General features: G+C 43.2%; 2 protein-coding genes across 2 annotated transcripts in view; one reads left to right on the top strand and one right to left on the bottom strand.

The window, feature by feature from the left end:
- dock6 (dedicator of cytokinesis 6) overlaps positions 1–15,680 on the bottom strand; it is a 30,418-nt gene extending 14,738 nt beyond the window's left edge. The window contains exons 1-22 of the mRNA XM_071533448.1: positions 15,553–15,680; positions 13,100–13,187; positions 11,656–11,834; positions 11,356–11,424; positions 11,088–11,214; positions 10,220–10,432; positions 9,407–9,492; positions 9,237–9,303; positions 8,826–8,975; positions 8,382–8,462; positions 7,975–8,140; positions 7,688–7,818; positions 7,163–7,256; positions 6,828–6,990; positions 3,480–3,597; positions 2,782–2,852; positions 2,531–2,669; positions 2,309–2,410; positions 2,066–2,152; positions 1,318–1,549; positions 682–846; positions 354–526 (exon numbers count right to left, since the gene is read on the bottom strand). Of these exons, the coding sequence (XP_071389549.1) occupies positions 354–526; positions 682–846; positions 1,318–1,549; positions 2,066–2,152; positions 2,309–2,410; positions 2,531–2,669; positions 2,782–2,852; positions 3,480–3,597; positions 6,828–6,990; positions 7,163–7,256; positions 7,688–7,818; positions 7,975–8,140; positions 8,382–8,462; positions 8,826–8,975; positions 9,237–9,303; positions 9,407–9,492; positions 10,220–10,432; positions 11,088–11,214; positions 11,356–11,424; positions 11,656–11,834; positions 13,100–13,187; positions 15,553–15,602 (2,751 nt within the window). The 5' untranslated portion in view covers positions 15,603–15,680. The remainder of the gene's footprint in view (positions 1–353; positions 527–681; positions 847–1,317; positions 1,550–2,065; positions 2,153–2,308; positions 2,411–2,530; positions 2,670–2,781; positions 2,853–3,479; positions 3,598–6,827; positions 6,991–7,162; positions 7,257–7,687; positions 7,819–7,974; positions 8,141–8,381; positions 8,463–8,825; positions 8,976–9,236; positions 9,304–9,406; positions 9,493–10,219; positions 10,433–11,087; positions 11,215–11,355; positions 11,425–11,655; positions 11,835–13,099; positions 13,188–15,552) is intronic.
- Positions 4,737–6,146, top strand: angptl8 (angiopoietin like 8). The gene is made up of 4 exons (XM_071533421.1): positions 4,737–5,042; positions 5,582–5,731; positions 5,929–6,039; positions 6,129–6,146. The coding sequence occupies exons 1-4, from the start codon at positions 4,737–4,739 to the stop codon at positions 6,144–6,146; spliced, it is 585 nt and encodes a 194-aa protein (XP_071389522.1).
- Positions 15,681–16,259: the final 579 nt, after the last annotated feature.

Here is a 16,259-nt window from a genome sequence, read left to right as displayed (position 1 = left end):
TATGCACAGAATGGAACTTCGCTGCTAAAGTACAAGACCTTTTTAACGGCAGTTAAAATGAAATACGAGACCATTTTCGCAAATACAGAAAATTAAAACAACTGTAGACGTAAGAACACAAGCTGGAGCTGATTCACCGGTGCTGATTTCCCACTGGAAAAACAGCAGCACCAAAAAACATTTTTAAGACTCGAAGACTTTTTTTTCACTATTTTCAAGACCGTTAAAGGCCTCGAGTTCAGACAATATATTTGAGACATTTTTATACTTTTTCCAGGACCTGCAGACACACTGTAACAACAACAATAGCTGTATAGCCGGTGTAGATATGACAAGTCTCTCAAGAGACTCACCTTGCTCCCTATGATCCTTTGCACCTCTTCATCAGGAGAAACGGGTGTGGTGGCCAGGTCCGGGTTGGAGTTGCTGATACTCTTGGAGCGAGACAGGTGCAGACTGCTGGGGCGGGCCGTTGCCCTCGATAAGGTGGCATACTGGATGGGCATCTCATAGGCAGTGGGACCCGCTGCTTGTGGAGAAAGTAGGGACAGAGATGTAACTTGGGAGATATTAACAATATCTGTATCAATATATATTCCTCATAGAAGGGGGTAAAGCACAGTGAAGGAAATTCTCTCCACTGGTCAGATCCAGTTTGTACGGTTCAGCCTTGTGACTCACTGGGGGGGGGCATGGCCGGCTCGGTGGTGGGCAGGTGGAAGCAGTAGTGGATGTAGGAGGCCAGCAGGTTGTTGCGGCCGTGCTGGTCCTGGTTCCCCTCCAGGTTCTTGTGGATCTGGTTGACCAACAGAGCCATCGCTTCGAAGGCTGCCCGGCCCAGGTTTACTATAGATATATTGAGGGTGAGAATGAGCGCGAGGCAGAACTTAAAACTAGTGCTGATTTTAGTTTAGTGTGACTTAAGATTCTGTAATTAATAATCATAAAATTTGGCCATACAGACACATTTCCACAATTCATTGTATATAGTAATGGGTATTGTATGGGGGTATATGTATATCTGATGTCCTGTCTTGTGTCTGGCCTAGCACACTAAAACAAATCCATTGCAACCTGGTTTATATGGAATTTAATTTCATTCCATTGCCTGTAGAATGCCCACTGTAGTTGAAAACAATGCAGATGTTGATATAAGATGCAAACAGTGTAATGAAACAATTGTGTTCCCCAAATGATTGATTAATAAGGATTGCAATATCTAAAATAATCAGAATTAGTATTTTAGCCATTTTCACACACGTCAAATCTCCAAAAACAGAGTTGATGTAAAATTGCTGTCCTAAAGAGCCTGCTCACCAATTTGGCCTGCAATGACGGGCGGGTAGACAATGAGCAGGATGAGTTTGCTGAGCAGCTGGTGGAGGAACCTGACACAGGTGTCCAGGAGAGCCCCCCTTAACGCGGCCATGCTGGCCTTCAGTTCCCCCTCCATGTTTGCCTCAGTAATGATGACGTCCTTCAGGCGGTAGGGGAAGGAGTATTCCTCCAGGACATACACAAGAGTGAAGAACTTATCCAGGTGGGGGTCCTGGAGGTACAAACACAATGAATATGAAGCCTACTTGAACTGGATTAATTTTACTGGGAGAGGTCATGTAATGTAATTTTTATACAGCGACCTTTCATAGGGGATTAAGAATCTCTGTGATTTCTCTCAAATTGCTGCTCATAGCCTGGGTGTAAAGTGTCGTGATCTACACTTCCGCTTACATGCGCACACTGGTCAAAAATGCCATCAAAAATGGTATACATTATTACAATATGAAGACGGTAATTCAAGGTGGGTAGTATTGTCAGATCACCTCTGAGTTTACTGAAAAACTGTGCAATTTACTCCAGATATTTATTTTCAATTTCCAGACAAAAATTATGGATGTCATATACACACTGAATTAAAATTATGGATGCTAATGGTAATAATTCCAATTACAGGACCTTCCCCAATAACACAAAACAAGTTCCAATATGGCTTTTGAAGGTGGGAGAAAAAGACATGAAGAAAAGCAGAAAATTGGGTAGAGAAAGTATGTGCATGTGTCTGTACCTGAGTGTGAACTGAGGAGGCCGCTGTCACCTCCACATTGAACACTCCTTTGTGATTATCCACCCACTTCATGCCTGGGAGCTGAACCTGCCACAGAGTGACATCCAGCGCATTTAACACTCCACCACATCAACAAAGAAGTAGCTGATGGCAGGGAATCTGATATTCACACGATCTATCTATTATTCTCTCTTTCTCTCTTTCTCTCTCTCTCTCTCTCAACACACACACATATATACTCACATCAGGGGTGAGGACGGAGTAGCTAGGTGGGGGCTTTTCCACCGAGACGGGCAAACTGAAGGAACCGGTGCGTAATCGGCCATGCTGCATCAGAGGGATCCACTGCGGGCGAAAACAGACACATGATCTCTAACCAATGGCAAGGCAATAGAAGGAGCTATCAAATGAGTCAGTGTGTGGGTGTAGGTATTAAATCTAGGCCAGCTAAAGTAGTGTACTCACAGTGTAGCCCACGGGCGTCTCCAGGGGAGTGTTCTGCTTGGGCTGGCAGCTGATGTGGTAGAAGGTGAACAGCAGATGGTGGTTGTCTGTCAGATTGGCAGGAATCTTCATCTTCATCTCCTCGTAGAACTCCGGAGACCTTGAGAGCGAGAGATAAACGCAATGTTTAGAGAACGCGCTGCGAAAGGGAAAAAGTTGGACTGGCACAAAGGAGAGGGTTACGGATAAGCGTGCAGTTGAGCGAGCCTTACTTGTCATGGTAGATGACGGGAGTGTACGCCTCTTTCATGAACTCACCACAGCTGGACTTCCCAAAGATGACCTGTAATGATGGCAGACAGTTTAAGTTGGGTTTAGATTTTCCTTGGCCAATAGGAGGCTCTCTTTTGATACCCAATGGCAGTCCTGTCAATCAGAGTAACTAAACCCCAAACCCAAATCTGTGGTGAAACCTGACATCCAATGGTAAAAAGTAGGGTACTGAACTGGCCATCTGCCATTGGCTGGTCTTTGGTGCCAGGTGATGTCACCACCTGTGGTTCTCTATAGAAGGTGGGGTTTGGGTTTGGGGTTTAGTTACTCTTTAATTTAGCCCTCAAAAAGTTTTCAAGTCCATGTCAAGTCCATGAGTACCTGTCCATTCACAAATAAACCGCATTTTCATGCTCTGTCTTACTGCAAATGATGGTTCTGTAGATTTAATTTGCAAAAGCTTTGAAGCCATTTTGGTCAAAACATAATTTTCAAACCTCATGTAACTGGACCTGGGGTTGCCTTTATATGACTCTGTTGCTCATAAAAGGTGCCGCTTTGAGGAAGTTCACTCTTGCGAGAAGCCATCATATTTCACTGCCTCAAGCTGTTCTTTGTGAGAGGGATGCCATTGCTCTGAGAACATTGCAGTCACAGCAATTGAGTATCCTGGCCTATGATTGGTGGAGCCACTCACCGGCATAGCCTGACTGGGATCCTCTCCTGCCATGAACTGAACCTTCACAGCAATGTTCCTCACAGAGCCTTGACGACTGCTGAAGTTCAGACTTTGTGGGTAAACATACAGCAGGTTCCTGAAAAAAACAGGGAAAAATTATGCAAGGCAGAGAGAGAGAGAAAGAGAGAGAGAGAGAGAGAGAGAGAGAGAGAGAGAGAGAGCGCAAAACATTTCAATAACCATGACACAGACGTGAAGCAGGAAGCTAACTTGTTTTGATCCACAGGCCACAGTGACCTGTGGACTCCAGAACTTACAGGGCAACATTTTCTATTTTAGCAATAATAATTAATTAATTAATTAATTAATTAATAATAGAAAGGAACCTTCAAATGAGGATTGGTTGGTTGTGGCTGGTAGCATAAATGACCAGCCAAATTTACTATAACTTGGTTGGAAATTTGCCACCCTGGTTTCAGCCTGTTTGGTTGTCAATACCTTTCATCTGTATTGTCATCTAACAATATACCACAATATACAAACTCTCAGTGAAGAAACGTTATATTGAGTTTTGTATGTGTGTGTGTATTTGTGCATGAGGGAGAGTTTGACCTAGCATTGAAAATGTCCATGGTGAGTGACCTTAACTCCTATCCAACTCAAACATGGGCGGTTACTGTGGCTCATATTTTAAAACAGCTGATTTTATCCAGTTATCAAGAGGCAACTAGTCACCACACAATCACATATGCTCGTCATCACATTACAATGCTTAAAAAGGAGATTATGGTACCGGTCAATAAAAAAACATACATTTACGACAGGAAACACAAGAGAGACTGCCAGATTGTTATGTAGGTCTTGTGTGTTTGTGACCTAAAAGACAAAATTAGTATATCAGGGGTTGAACATCATGGCAAGGTCAGTGAGACTAAGGCCACGGACAAGACCTCAGATCGAACCACAGCTGAGCTAATGTTTTACTATGGTGTTGCACACACGCTCGTACATCCAATATAAAAGCACACAAAACCATCATCTAGACATACACACGGGGTACTCTCATGATGATCTTCTGCACAATTGTGCTAAACAGATATGTAAGAATCATTTGATAGCCTTCCTTCCTTGCTACCAAGAAGCAACAGCCTTGAATTTACAGCAGACAAACTTTCTCCTGAGTTGGCTGAATTGCCAGATAAGAAATCCTTTGAACTACTGCGTCAAACAGAAGACTAGACAGCAGTAAGTCTGTGAGCGGCTGGTGCCATCAAGATGAGGTGGGCCCTGTGCCTGCTTTGTGTGGCTGTGGGATTGAGGGGAGTCGATGCAGGCCCTATCTGGAAGCCCGGCAAGACGGTGGACAATGAAGCCCCACAGGAAAAAGTGAACGTGTTGATGTTTGGCGTGATACAGCTCAGCGAATCTCTCAACTATGTTTACGAAACCACTGAGGCAAAGATGGCTCGAATCAGCCAGTCAATACAGAGCCTTGAAGGGACCCTCCAGCAGCTGGGGAAAGAGACTGAGCAGGCTGCAGAGGTGGAGAAACAGATCAAAGAGGTGCTGGGGTTGCTACAGGTGAGAAAACACCAAAACACAGACACCAGCTCTTTCCCGTGTGCACTGTCTGGTTATCAGTCTCGTCATATGGTCTGGTTATTTCGAGAGAGATAACCATGAATTACAATCAAACTGCAGATCTGAAGGCACAACATGCAGGATGAGAAAGATAGAGGCAGTATGCCAAGTATCTGAAATCCCTGTCAGATAAGCCTCTGTGTCTCTGGGCTCTTAGGGAGGGAGACGGAGCAGCTGAACAGACACAATAACGCAGCCAATTGCTGGTTTGCCAAGACATCAAACAAAACAACAATGCCTGTGCTATGTCTATACATTAATGCCTTTGCAACTACATTGTGCTAGGGCACTTCACCCTTCTTCCTTTTTCCAATCAAATAGATTCATATTTATCAGATGTATCTAATTCATTTATCAAGGAAAAGAGTGTCAGAATGACATTAGAAAGCTGCATGTTACACTGTGGGTCAGGCAGCTGCCAGCTGCACTGATCAGTGGGAGGGGGAAGAGGATAAAGTGGGCAGATGCTCTTTTGACAGGTCCAGATGGCCAAGCTACAGGCTCAGACCAAAATGACTAAGGACAGGCTGGTCGGCATGGAACAGGAAGAGGCGGAGCTGAAGACAAAAGTGAAGAACTTGGAGACATACCTCAACAACTCCTTCCCCAACAGCATCAAAGAGCTACAGGTAAAAGAGAGCTGAGAACTTTTCTATAGTTACAGATACAGGGAAAAGAAGACCACCCTTACTTCAAGGTCTATCATCCCACTGTCAAACCAGCCAACCTGACTGATACTGATAATTTATATACTGTATGTAAATTTGCAGCATTGATTTATCATCATACAGTAAATGGGTGCTCTTTTACATTATTGATTTTTTAGGAGAGAGCAGAGGAGCACTCAGACGTCTTGAAAAGTTTACAGCATTTCATCCAGTACCAGAAACAGAACCTTGAGACTCACAACCTGCAGCTTTCCAAACTACACAAGATGGTAGGCCACTGTTTCGAAACATGTGGAAGGCCTAATGGCTAAAGCGATGCTTTTTGTTTCATTAAATTTATCACGTTCTCTTGTTACAGAGTGAAGCTATGCCATAGCTGTTACAAAGGTATTGAGGTCTCCTAGGTCTACAGAGCTCTTCGCGACTGTGATGACTCCATCTAGATCTGAACCTCATTACTTAATTGCACTCCCTGCTTCCCCCCTGGTACGCTACATATCTACTACTATATCTAATCTACACTTACAGCTGCAACAAAAAATCCCCCCCCATACCCTAACCAGGGTCCATATTCCTTTTGTCTTTGTTGTTGCCGCTTTCCTCTGCTTTTCTTATGTAACATTTTTTCCCCCGCCTATTGTTTGTCTTGTGTGAAACACATTGTAAACTTTGTTTTAGAAGTGCTATACAAATAAAGTTATTAAATTATTAAAGATTTTATTTCATATTCTATATCATCATTTATTTAATTTCATTGCAGAATATCTTGTTAAATTCTTGACTGGCAATAGCTTGTTCTTGTATTTATATATTTTACATTCTGATGATAAATAAAGAAATTTGTTTCAACTTTAAATCAAGAGAATGAACCTGTTGTCCTCTTTGCTTAAAACTACAGTCTCAGAGCAGAGAAATATGAGTCATGGGTAGAACAAAAATCAAAGATCAAAAATAACCAAACAAGCACAGTGAGCCTTTCATGCAATAAGTGGGTGAATGTATGTATGGTGTGTAGGTCAACTTGCAGTATGTGCGTGTGTGATATGTGAATGCTCACCTGTAGGTGGTGTGGGGTGTGTATACGTAGCGAGCAGGGAACTCCAGCACCTCTTTGGTTGGCCGCACACGCAGGTCCGGGTAGGGCTTCACATGAAGCAGCTCCGGAGACAGACAATAATGAGGGGAGTCCGGGGCTGGAGAGATGTCAATCTTCAACTGGGCTGAGGGACGCAGAAAATCATATGCACACACCGACGGACAAAGACAGGGAATCATAAATCATTCATAAGCCTTTATGTGTAGATGATTTCTTTGGTGTATAAATCTAAAAAACATACTGAGAATGTGTATCTTCACTATGTGTTTGTGTGTGTGTGTGCGTGTCATCCTTACCTGTGACTGGCCTCAGTCGCCGCAGAACAGAGGACGGTCTGCGCATATCTGCCAGAAATTTGTAGAGGTCTTCGTCACTCAGTCTGTCCCCCTCCTTCATATACACAGACACAAACAGCAGGGTTTGTAGCAATAGATCACACGTAATGGGATTACAAAGATCTGATTACAAAATATTGATAAATGTGATTACGCAGTGTATATGACTACAATGTAGACTACTATGAAAAATATTTGTGGCTGACGCATTTGTGCACATTTGTTTGTTTAATGTGGTAATATAGTCGTCAAGACCATTGGGAAAATAATAATGACCGTAGATGATGATAATAATGCTATTCAAACTAATAAATAAATTGAAATAGATTGGCATTGGTGTTTTATGAAGCAGGTAATCAGGGGTGTGTAATGCTTACATTTTGCCAATAACAAACAATGGTGACATAATATGGGCAAAGTCAGGATGATTTCAACAGTATGAACTACAAACCGGGCGATAAGCAAAACCACTGGACAGAGTCGGACCTGTTTGAAGAAGTTGGTGACCGTCAGTGTGGCTGGACGGAAAGTGGCAAAGTTACACATGTCTTCCCCCACACTCATCCGCTCAAACCCTTTCTTCTTCCTCTCATTCCACGTTCCGTGGCCTTTTCGCTCTGCAGGGAGATACACTCGGTAATATCAGAGAGGCATGTGTGTCGGGTACAGGAGACTTATGTTCACGTAGGCAGTTGGATGCAGTGTTGGGTGTGTGTGTGTGTGTGTGTGTGTATGCGTGTGTGAATGTGTAAAACTGGGGAGCCAGCTGGAGCCAGCAGTACCAGAGTCAGAGTCAGGATCCGAGCGATCCAGACCTCCCACACTGCTGACGATGTTGAGAAGGTGAATGGCCGTCCAGGCAAAAGGCATGCGGAAACGGCCGAGACGACTGCATGACTGCTCTGCCTGCACACGAAGCTTCTCCAGCTTCTCCTTGTGCTGCGCAGGGAAAAGAGAGAGCAGACAGTATTTGATTAAAGAAATTCATCCTCAGGGCATTTTACTGACACCAACAATTATAAAAATCTGCGATTGCAAATACAATGGCCCTGCCAAAAAGAGAAGAGTAAATATTGCAGCTATCCAGACAGAATTGAGTAATGCGTATGACCAGACAGTAACAGAGTGCCACGTGCCTGTCTGCTGTCTGAGCATTGCGACAGTTTATTGGCTAAACTACCTTCGAGGAATCTGATTCCTTCATGATCATGTAGGGTTCACAGCATTCCCCAATGTCTCCTTGTTGAAGGACTTTCTCAAGCTGGAACACACAAAAAACATCAGATCACATTTTGCCATATTTAAAATAATTTGACAAGTTAGAGACAAGTTAAAGCACATATTTCTTATCTCATATTGTTAAACAGATGACAATTTTTGAACTAGATCTTTATATGATGTATTGAAATTAAAGATAAGTAGTAGTAATTAAGTAGCATTAAGGTTGGATATAAGGTTGGATTAATTTTAAGGGCACACAATGGAAAAATGTTGAATAAAAAGGCCAGTTCGCTTCTGTATGAACCAAGTTGAGGAAAAAATGAAAATGAAAAACCTTGTCTAATGCCACCAACATTGAGTCAGACTGTTCTATGTTATAGAGCGGTCTGTCTGTAAGCCATACCTTGATGACCAAGAAGATATCGGCAGATGGGTATGTGATGGAAAAAATGGCAGAGCGAGCCAGGGTGGAAATGGCTGTGTGCGGCGTGTGGGGTTTTAGCAGCCCCTTCATCTGATCCGAGTTCAGGTCAAAGTAGAAATTCTCTGAGATCTGTGGGAGGGAGGATCGAGATGAGCAGGAAAGAGGGAGGGAGGAAAGATGAGAGTGGAAATGCACGTCAGGGGATTTTAATTCGGTTTTGACTGTGATTTAAACCACAAGACCACTTAGACCTTCTGAGATGGGGGGAATTCAATTAGTCAAGCATGAGCTCAGCATTACTTAAGTGGTTTGGCAGAAGGAAAACTCACTGGAGGAATAGTCACCACATCAAATTAAAAAATGATGTATTGTTAAAAAAAAAAAAAGTACCTTTTTCTTTTCCTTGACATCATACAGAGCAAGTGTTCCAAATATTGGCTCAATTTCTATTTCAAATCTGAAAATCATACAAAATAGTTTTCAGTCAGATGAGGAAAGCACATTTACACGTGGGGGTCTTAATGAGCGTGAATATATGAATGTTGCATGTTGTTACTCACTTGAGAGACAGACACTTGACCATGATCCTCTGGCCACAGTGTTCCTTGGGCACTTCAGGGACAGAGCATCTCTCTACTGCTTCATCCTGTCACACAGTAAAACAAAGCCATGTGAAACACACACATGCGCACACACCACTACCGTAACATTTACACAGATGTCATAGCAACAGACACGCCGATAGTGTTTACACAGACATAAAGAAAGAGGGAGAGAGCGAGAGAGAGAGACAGAGAGGCAATGAGAACTATCTAGTGAAGTCGAAGATAGAGGAAAGAAAAGCAAACAGTTCCCTGGCAGTGGATGGGTTTCCAAACATTATGGACATTCACTTTATGGGAACATTCAATAACGCTACTCTGATCTGAACAAATGGCAACTTCATATACCAACATTTCCAACACAGTCTTCTGGTGGTATCAGTTTAAAGTTGTAATCCTTGAGATCACGTTGCAATCAAACAGTGTGGCCAGTCTGTTTCCTTGAATATTCTGCTGATGAAGTTTGAGTTTCTGTAAGTACCACTCTATTCTTTGACTGTTCAGCCATGGTGAATAGAATAGTATAGAATAGAACCCTAACTACCTAGTTCTTCTTCTATTATTCTAAACAAATCACTGTTTCAGCTGCAAATCGCTTCCTGTGTGCCAGAGGATGTAAAAGCTTTCATGAACTGGGTAAAGGCTGAATCACTATTGTGTTTTATCAATCGGCAATCGAGAGTCGCAAACCAGACTTTTATTTATATGAAAATATCCCGGATTACTATTTTGACAGAGGCAGGTACAGGTTGGCCTCTTGCAGATACAAACCTCATCGGGGGGAGGGTAGAGGCCCAGCAGGTCAAGATGGCGCCCCTGCAGGCGGGCCTCGGTGTTGCGGTGGTCCATGTCCTCTGCAGCTGTGCGCTCCAACACAGACGGCAGGAGAGCGTCTGGGGAGGAGTTCTTCAAATCAAAGATACTGGAGGCCCAGCTCCCCCGTGGCGTGTCATCGAGGGAGACCGACCGCCGCTTTGCGTCATCCTGAAACACGCAAGCCAAGGGTGAGGCAGAGAGGTGAGATCATAGGTTTTTCTTCCAGGCAGTGCTGTAACCTTTAAGTGCAATGGTGACTCACTGTAGGGGGGGGGGTATAGATGTTTCCAAACATAATGGGGAAGAGATGCTGCAGATCCCATTATCTGCACTCACAAATGGAGCTGAGTGAGAGAGCTGAGTGCCTTGTCCGCGATCCATTGCAAATTCCCTATATAATCAGCTCAGTAACCAGAAAGCATTCCACCCATACTGCCCTCCGCATGCTGTTCACAATGAGAGCTATACTCTTTGTCTGTTGACTCTCCATCTCTGTGTCAAGCAAGTAAAGGATGGGAATTTCAACTAATTTCAATTACTAAACGTCTAGTCTAAAAATACATAAACGCTCAAATGGACATTAATGACAGCCATTTCGCAGATGGATGATTTTTTCCCCCTTGACCTTGATACGTTAATTACATGGGCACTGGAATTTATTATTTATACTGATGTGCCATGGAATTAAGCATGTTATTCTTGGCAACGCTGTATGTAGAATAAATTTAGTTTAATGAACCAAAAAGGATTCTGTTGATGAGTGGATGGTCGCTCAGTGTTTAAAATAACAAGTCGTTTGAACATTCCCCTCCCCAGCAGCTACCTGATCGTCCTGGCGCTCGGCAGCGGCGGCCTCGTCTAGTTCAAAGGTCTGTTTGGCAAGGCCCCGCTGCCTCTCCCGCTGACGCTCAGAGTTGTGAGGGGTGTACATGGTGCTGTAGCGCTGACACCTACAGAAAAACAATGTCTTAAGTCATGGGAATAATCTAACTGTCAATCATGTGACAGTGAACAGGGCAGAGTGGTGCACATTATTAAACAGATAAAACATGTGGGTTATTGCAACTGTAATCACAACTGACGTCACTTACTTTCTTTGAATGATGAGCCACTCATCTGTGTAGACTGCCAAGGCATCTCTCACTCTGGGATCTAGTGTGCTACATAGAAAAACACATTAATAATTGAGCAAAGCAAGCTTTTAATATTTATGTCTATTCAGTGTTACAGCCATGAAGAAAGGCTTTATTCTTATCTGATGTGATGTTTGTCCTCCTTTACAGTAATACTAATTCTCTGCGTGTGTGGTAGTGTTACGGGTGTTCTGGGATGTGTTGGAGAGCGTGTTTTACAGTACGAGGCTTGTGTTGGTCATTATCAGTGAGACTTACTCCTCCTCCTCAGGCAGCGGGGGCTCCAGTGTAGTGCACTCTTTCTCCAGCTGGAGGAGCTCCAGGTCGTCCTGGGGGAACTCCATCAGCTGCCTGAGGGGGCCAGGCTCCGCCCCGGGAGCGTGACTGCTCACATACTCCTCAAAGTCCACCGGCTCAACCACCTCCGTCAGGGGTACCTGCCAATCAACATAAGACTATTATGTACCAATAACAATACATGTTGTGCGCACAGCCCCTCATCTGATCAACAGGATCAGCAGGACTTATCAGTGCAGCAGAGAGAGGTGATAGGATGCCAAGGAAAGATTATGTTTGTTACCTCTCCACCAATTCAAGTCAAGGCACAATGTTATTAACACCTTGCCTCCTTCCCCAGATCAGCTCTGCTTGTCTGCCCTGCCTCTTTCAGCAATATCTTTTTCTCACTCAGACTCAGAAAGAGATGATGCTGTGCCTCCCATTTAGCTTAGTCATGTTGAACAATGAATAAATCTACAGATCTGTCCAGACTATGCAGTGTAGTTTATTCCATAGTTCATGCAATGTTCAGTAGCTTATTACTAAAAACATTGTCTTAAAAATCCTCTCCAATACTGAGCTAAAACCCATTTTAGCTTGTCTCTTTTGCCCAAATGGAGCACATCTAGGCTGCCGTAAATCACCGGTCTGTATTGTGCGGCCTACCTATGGTTATCTGGGGATTGCACTGGAATCCATACAGTAATCTTAACCTTAAAACACAGTTGGACTGATTCCAAATTCCACCCTCATCCTTGCAATATGATGTGAAACCACTCAGACAACTTGGGACGTATTTACCAAAACACAGGACATGATGTAACTATCCCTTGTGCTACTTTGGGGGAGCAACTATGTAGAAACCTGGCCTGGATGTCAAAGGACAAAACTGGGTGAGAGTGAGTATATCATGTTCCAAAACCACTTCCCTCCACATGCCATGTCAACTCTAATCAGAACTAGAATCATACACAGGACCTTGTATATACACATACCTAGTTCACAACATAACAACCATCAATTTCTGACCTAGCTATCGGTATCAACAAAAAATATGCTAATGAGACGGCTGACCCTGCTTGCTTTTTTTCCTAATAAGGTTTTCTTGGGAGTTTTTCCTTGACTTCACTGAGGGTCTATGGTTGGTGGTGCTGAGTAGGCTAAGCTAGATAGGTAGGTTAGGTAGGCCTGTTATTTCTTTCAATATGCTGTATTGTGCTTTGTTCTGTTTCCTTGTGTTTTATTTTGTTTGTACACTGTATTCCATCATTTTGTGTTATGACTGATTGTTGGTTAGTTAGATCTAGGTAGGCTCGTCTTTGTAAAGTCCTTTGAGACTTGCTTTTGTGATGAAGGGCTATATAAATAAACCTGACTTGACTTGACTTGAAGCTCCAGCAGGGTTAAACACATGGTGACTCACAGGCTGTTGCACTCCTCCTCGTTTCTTAGACAGTTGAGGAGAGCCATACTCTCTGGACACTTGTTTTCTGACCTCTGCAGCCACCGTCCTAAGCAACAAGGAGATGAGAAAGATTTGTCAGACAGCCAAACAGAGAACAAAGGCACTTGTATTTCTAGACATGACAGTTAAATGAAAAAGCAACAATCATCTGGTGATGGTCGAGTAAAATATAGATTATTTGATAGTGTGTATATATGTGCATACATCTGGTGTTATCATGGCAATGAATGCTCCCCTAAAATCTGGATCGCATATCTAAAATCACTGCCAAAAATCTAGGCTGAATTGCATTACCATTATGATGCACACGCAATTTGCATGAACAAAATCCTTTCCAATACATCATCCGCAGTGAAGCTCATTTAAATTTTCCAAATTCTGCTTCTAAAACTCTATTGTGGGAGTGCCAAGTACATCTGTATCTGTATGGCTTAACTTCCAACATGCCCTATAAGATCTGAGAAGCCTTGTACTGCAGCCCCTCTACCTATTACCCAGTCTTCAGAAGCTGGTACCAGTAGCGGTGCTGAAGGCCAGCAGCTGTTGTGAATGGGAGTCAAGCGGATCTGTCAGAGAGGTGGCGAGCCGGCTCCAGGGAGCAGGCACACAGCCAGAACTCTATCCCTGGCCTTTATGGACTAACGGCAAATGGGAGGCTTAGAGAGGGACAAAGCAAAAAAAAAAAAATCCCCCAATCCTCTCACAGAGACAGCAAGCAGCTGCTCCTCTACAAACTCAAAATGGCTGTTTCTCACACACACAGCTGCAAATGCTTCAACCTTTCCCAAGTCATGATCACATAGCATGTCTTCAATCCATATATACACAAACACCAGGGTTGTAGGGCCAAGAGAAGAAGAGGCACCCGAATGTAGCCTAGCTCACTGCTTTATGTAAACCCTATCTCTAAGAAATAGCTAGGCTCTTTAACGTCCTGGTGATGAAATAAAGCCAATTTAGCGGTTGCCTCACTTGCATGTTTAAACTTTATGGCCTGACACTATACTCACACATATCCTCAAAAGATGTGGAAACATTTTCTGCAGCTCTATACACCTCCCTTTAAAACAGGAAATAGGAAAGCTCTTGAATTCAAGGGCAATAGCCGGAACACCCCAACCCACCCTTTCCTGTATCCGGGACTGAACAATGGTCTGGGTCCCACTAAGGACAGGACAGACACTCCGGGAATGCAGTAGGAGGCCGATCAATGAAACCAATATCACTCTAGGATCTAGGAACAGCAGTGACAAGCTGCGGGCAGATAAAGTCACTCACAGGACACCTTGTTGCCTTGAATTAAAGCAGGTAGGTAGAGCACACCATACCATGCTCTATGAAAACTAAAGCGAGCCCACAGCATGATGCAGCCTGGTCCAATGTTTACATATCTACAGTTCTTGCTACTTAAGTTTGTTGCTGGGGTAAGAACATGCTCACTTGCAGGACAGTGACAAGAATCTGTTAACCTGTTTGTTTTCTCACAGGCTTCTGGAGGGGTGATCTTGGTCAAAAGGCTGATTCTAGACGAGAAAGACTACTTATGAAATGAAGATAATGAAGGGTCAGTGGAGTGATGATAGGTAAATCATGGCCTAACAAAATAGTTGTTTTGAAGAACTCCATTATCACAGCAAACAGGCACTCACTTGACTGAAACTATCACAGTTTATTCCGTATGACAGCTTGTTCCTCAAACATAAGTGATGTTAAAGCATGCTATTCAAAAAGTCAGTTCACAGACATGATATGCATCAGTAATGCCTGCTGGAATCTGATCAGTAGTTCCTGTTTTCTTTAATATGAGCGACAAGATTGCTTGTTCCATGCAGTGCCATAACTGTTATTATGGGAGCAGAACCAGTTTGGAATATAGGCCAGTTTTAGGACGAGTGGAAACAGGTTCAATAAGAGAGCCAGCAAGCTGCAAGACGTCCACAGGGAGCATAAGGACGTTTCTTATTGTCAGTTTGATCCAAAGCATTGGTGTAAAACATGTTGCTAGATATTGCCATTATTACCATGGTTCAATAATCCCATCTCCTCAATGAGATTTTTCTTTAGTACATTAGAGTAGCCATTAGCTTCACAGACTAGCACTCATTGGCGAGTAGTCAAATCATTGTTGATAGTCATGCTTTCACACACTCCGATACCGCGATTTATCATACAAAATAGGCTGATAATGAAACTCTTGGCAGTGTGAATGATCATTCTCGTAAACATAGAGTAAACTGCTTTGATTTACCTCAGTTTTAGCCTAGAACCATGTTTATCATAAACGGTTTATGATCAATACCCCCCAAATCCTAGCATACTGGCTACCTTCCGTCTGTCCAGCAAGTCACTATCGCACATAGCAACCGGCACTACACCATAAAATAAGTTATGTAAACAACCGCAAGTCTCACCGGTTGATTTTATGAGCAAACGCCCTCCTTTCGCTCGCTGTAGATGTCATTTTGTGTCCCCATGTAGAGAAACTCTTCGAAGTCAAATTGAAAGTATTCTCCCTCCTCCTGTGTGTTGGCTCTGTCCCGTCCTGTGTGGGGCTGAGGAGTCAGACCGCTTCCTTCTCCACGCTGGGATCCCTTGTTCCTCCTAGCGGCTGGGAGCTGAACCGCGGAGGTTGTCCGTTAAGCTAACGTCAAGACAGCCGCAATACAATAGAACTTCCGGTACTATCTTTCAAAACTAAAAGCACAGCATCGTTTTAATTATTTTTCATATTCAAGAAATATTCAAGTAATCAAATATTAACTTCCATAGCCTTACATTTACGCATCCATAAGACAGAGTCATTATGATAAATATGCGCAATGATATAATATTATCTATATAGCGTTTTACATCCACAGTTTCACAGCATGAAATAATTCCAACTGGGTATTTTGATACAATTCAATTTTGTAACTCCATACACCCCACTACATTATTATTCTTTTTCATTCGCTTATATTTTGAAGACAGGATCGCATTACTTCCGGTCTTATTCTGGTTCTTTCCTCGCTGGCTTGACTCAGCTGTCCGTTACTGTCTACCATCTGTTCATGCAGAAATCTCACCTGACCGGTTTAAAGTGACTTGACACAACAGAGAGCGGCACGTATCTTCCACA

This window comes from Centroberyx affinis, unplaced genomic scaffold, assembly GCF_046629955.1.
Source record: "Centroberyx affinis isolate AG114_WGS23_722 - 3 ecotype Tasmania unplaced genomic scaffold, CSIRO-AGI_Caff_v1 ptg002364l_1, whole genome shotgun sequence".
NCBI classification, from domain to species: domain Eukaryota; kingdom Metazoa; phylum Chordata; class Actinopteri; order Beryciformes; family Berycidae; genus Centroberyx; species Centroberyx affinis.
Note: the sequence above shows the minus strand (reverse complement) of the source record. Positions and strands in the feature narration are given on the sequence as shown.

What these genes read in the sequence shown, in the direction of transcription:
- angptl8 (XM_071533421.1), top strand. Translation starts at nt 4,737, where the DNA reads ATGAGGTGGGCCCTGTGCCTGCTTTGTGTGGCTGTGGGATTGAGGGGA. An exon ending in AGGTGCTGGGGTTGCTACAG is followed by an intron (nt 5,043 to 5,581) that starts GTGAGAAAACAC and finishes CTCTTTTGACAG; the next exon opens with GTCCAGATGGCCAAGCTACA. An exon ending in ACAGCATCAAAGAGCTACAG is followed by an intron (nt 5,732 to 5,928) that starts GTAAAAGAGAGC and finishes TTGATTTTTTAG; the next exon opens with GAGAGAGCAGAGGAGCACTC.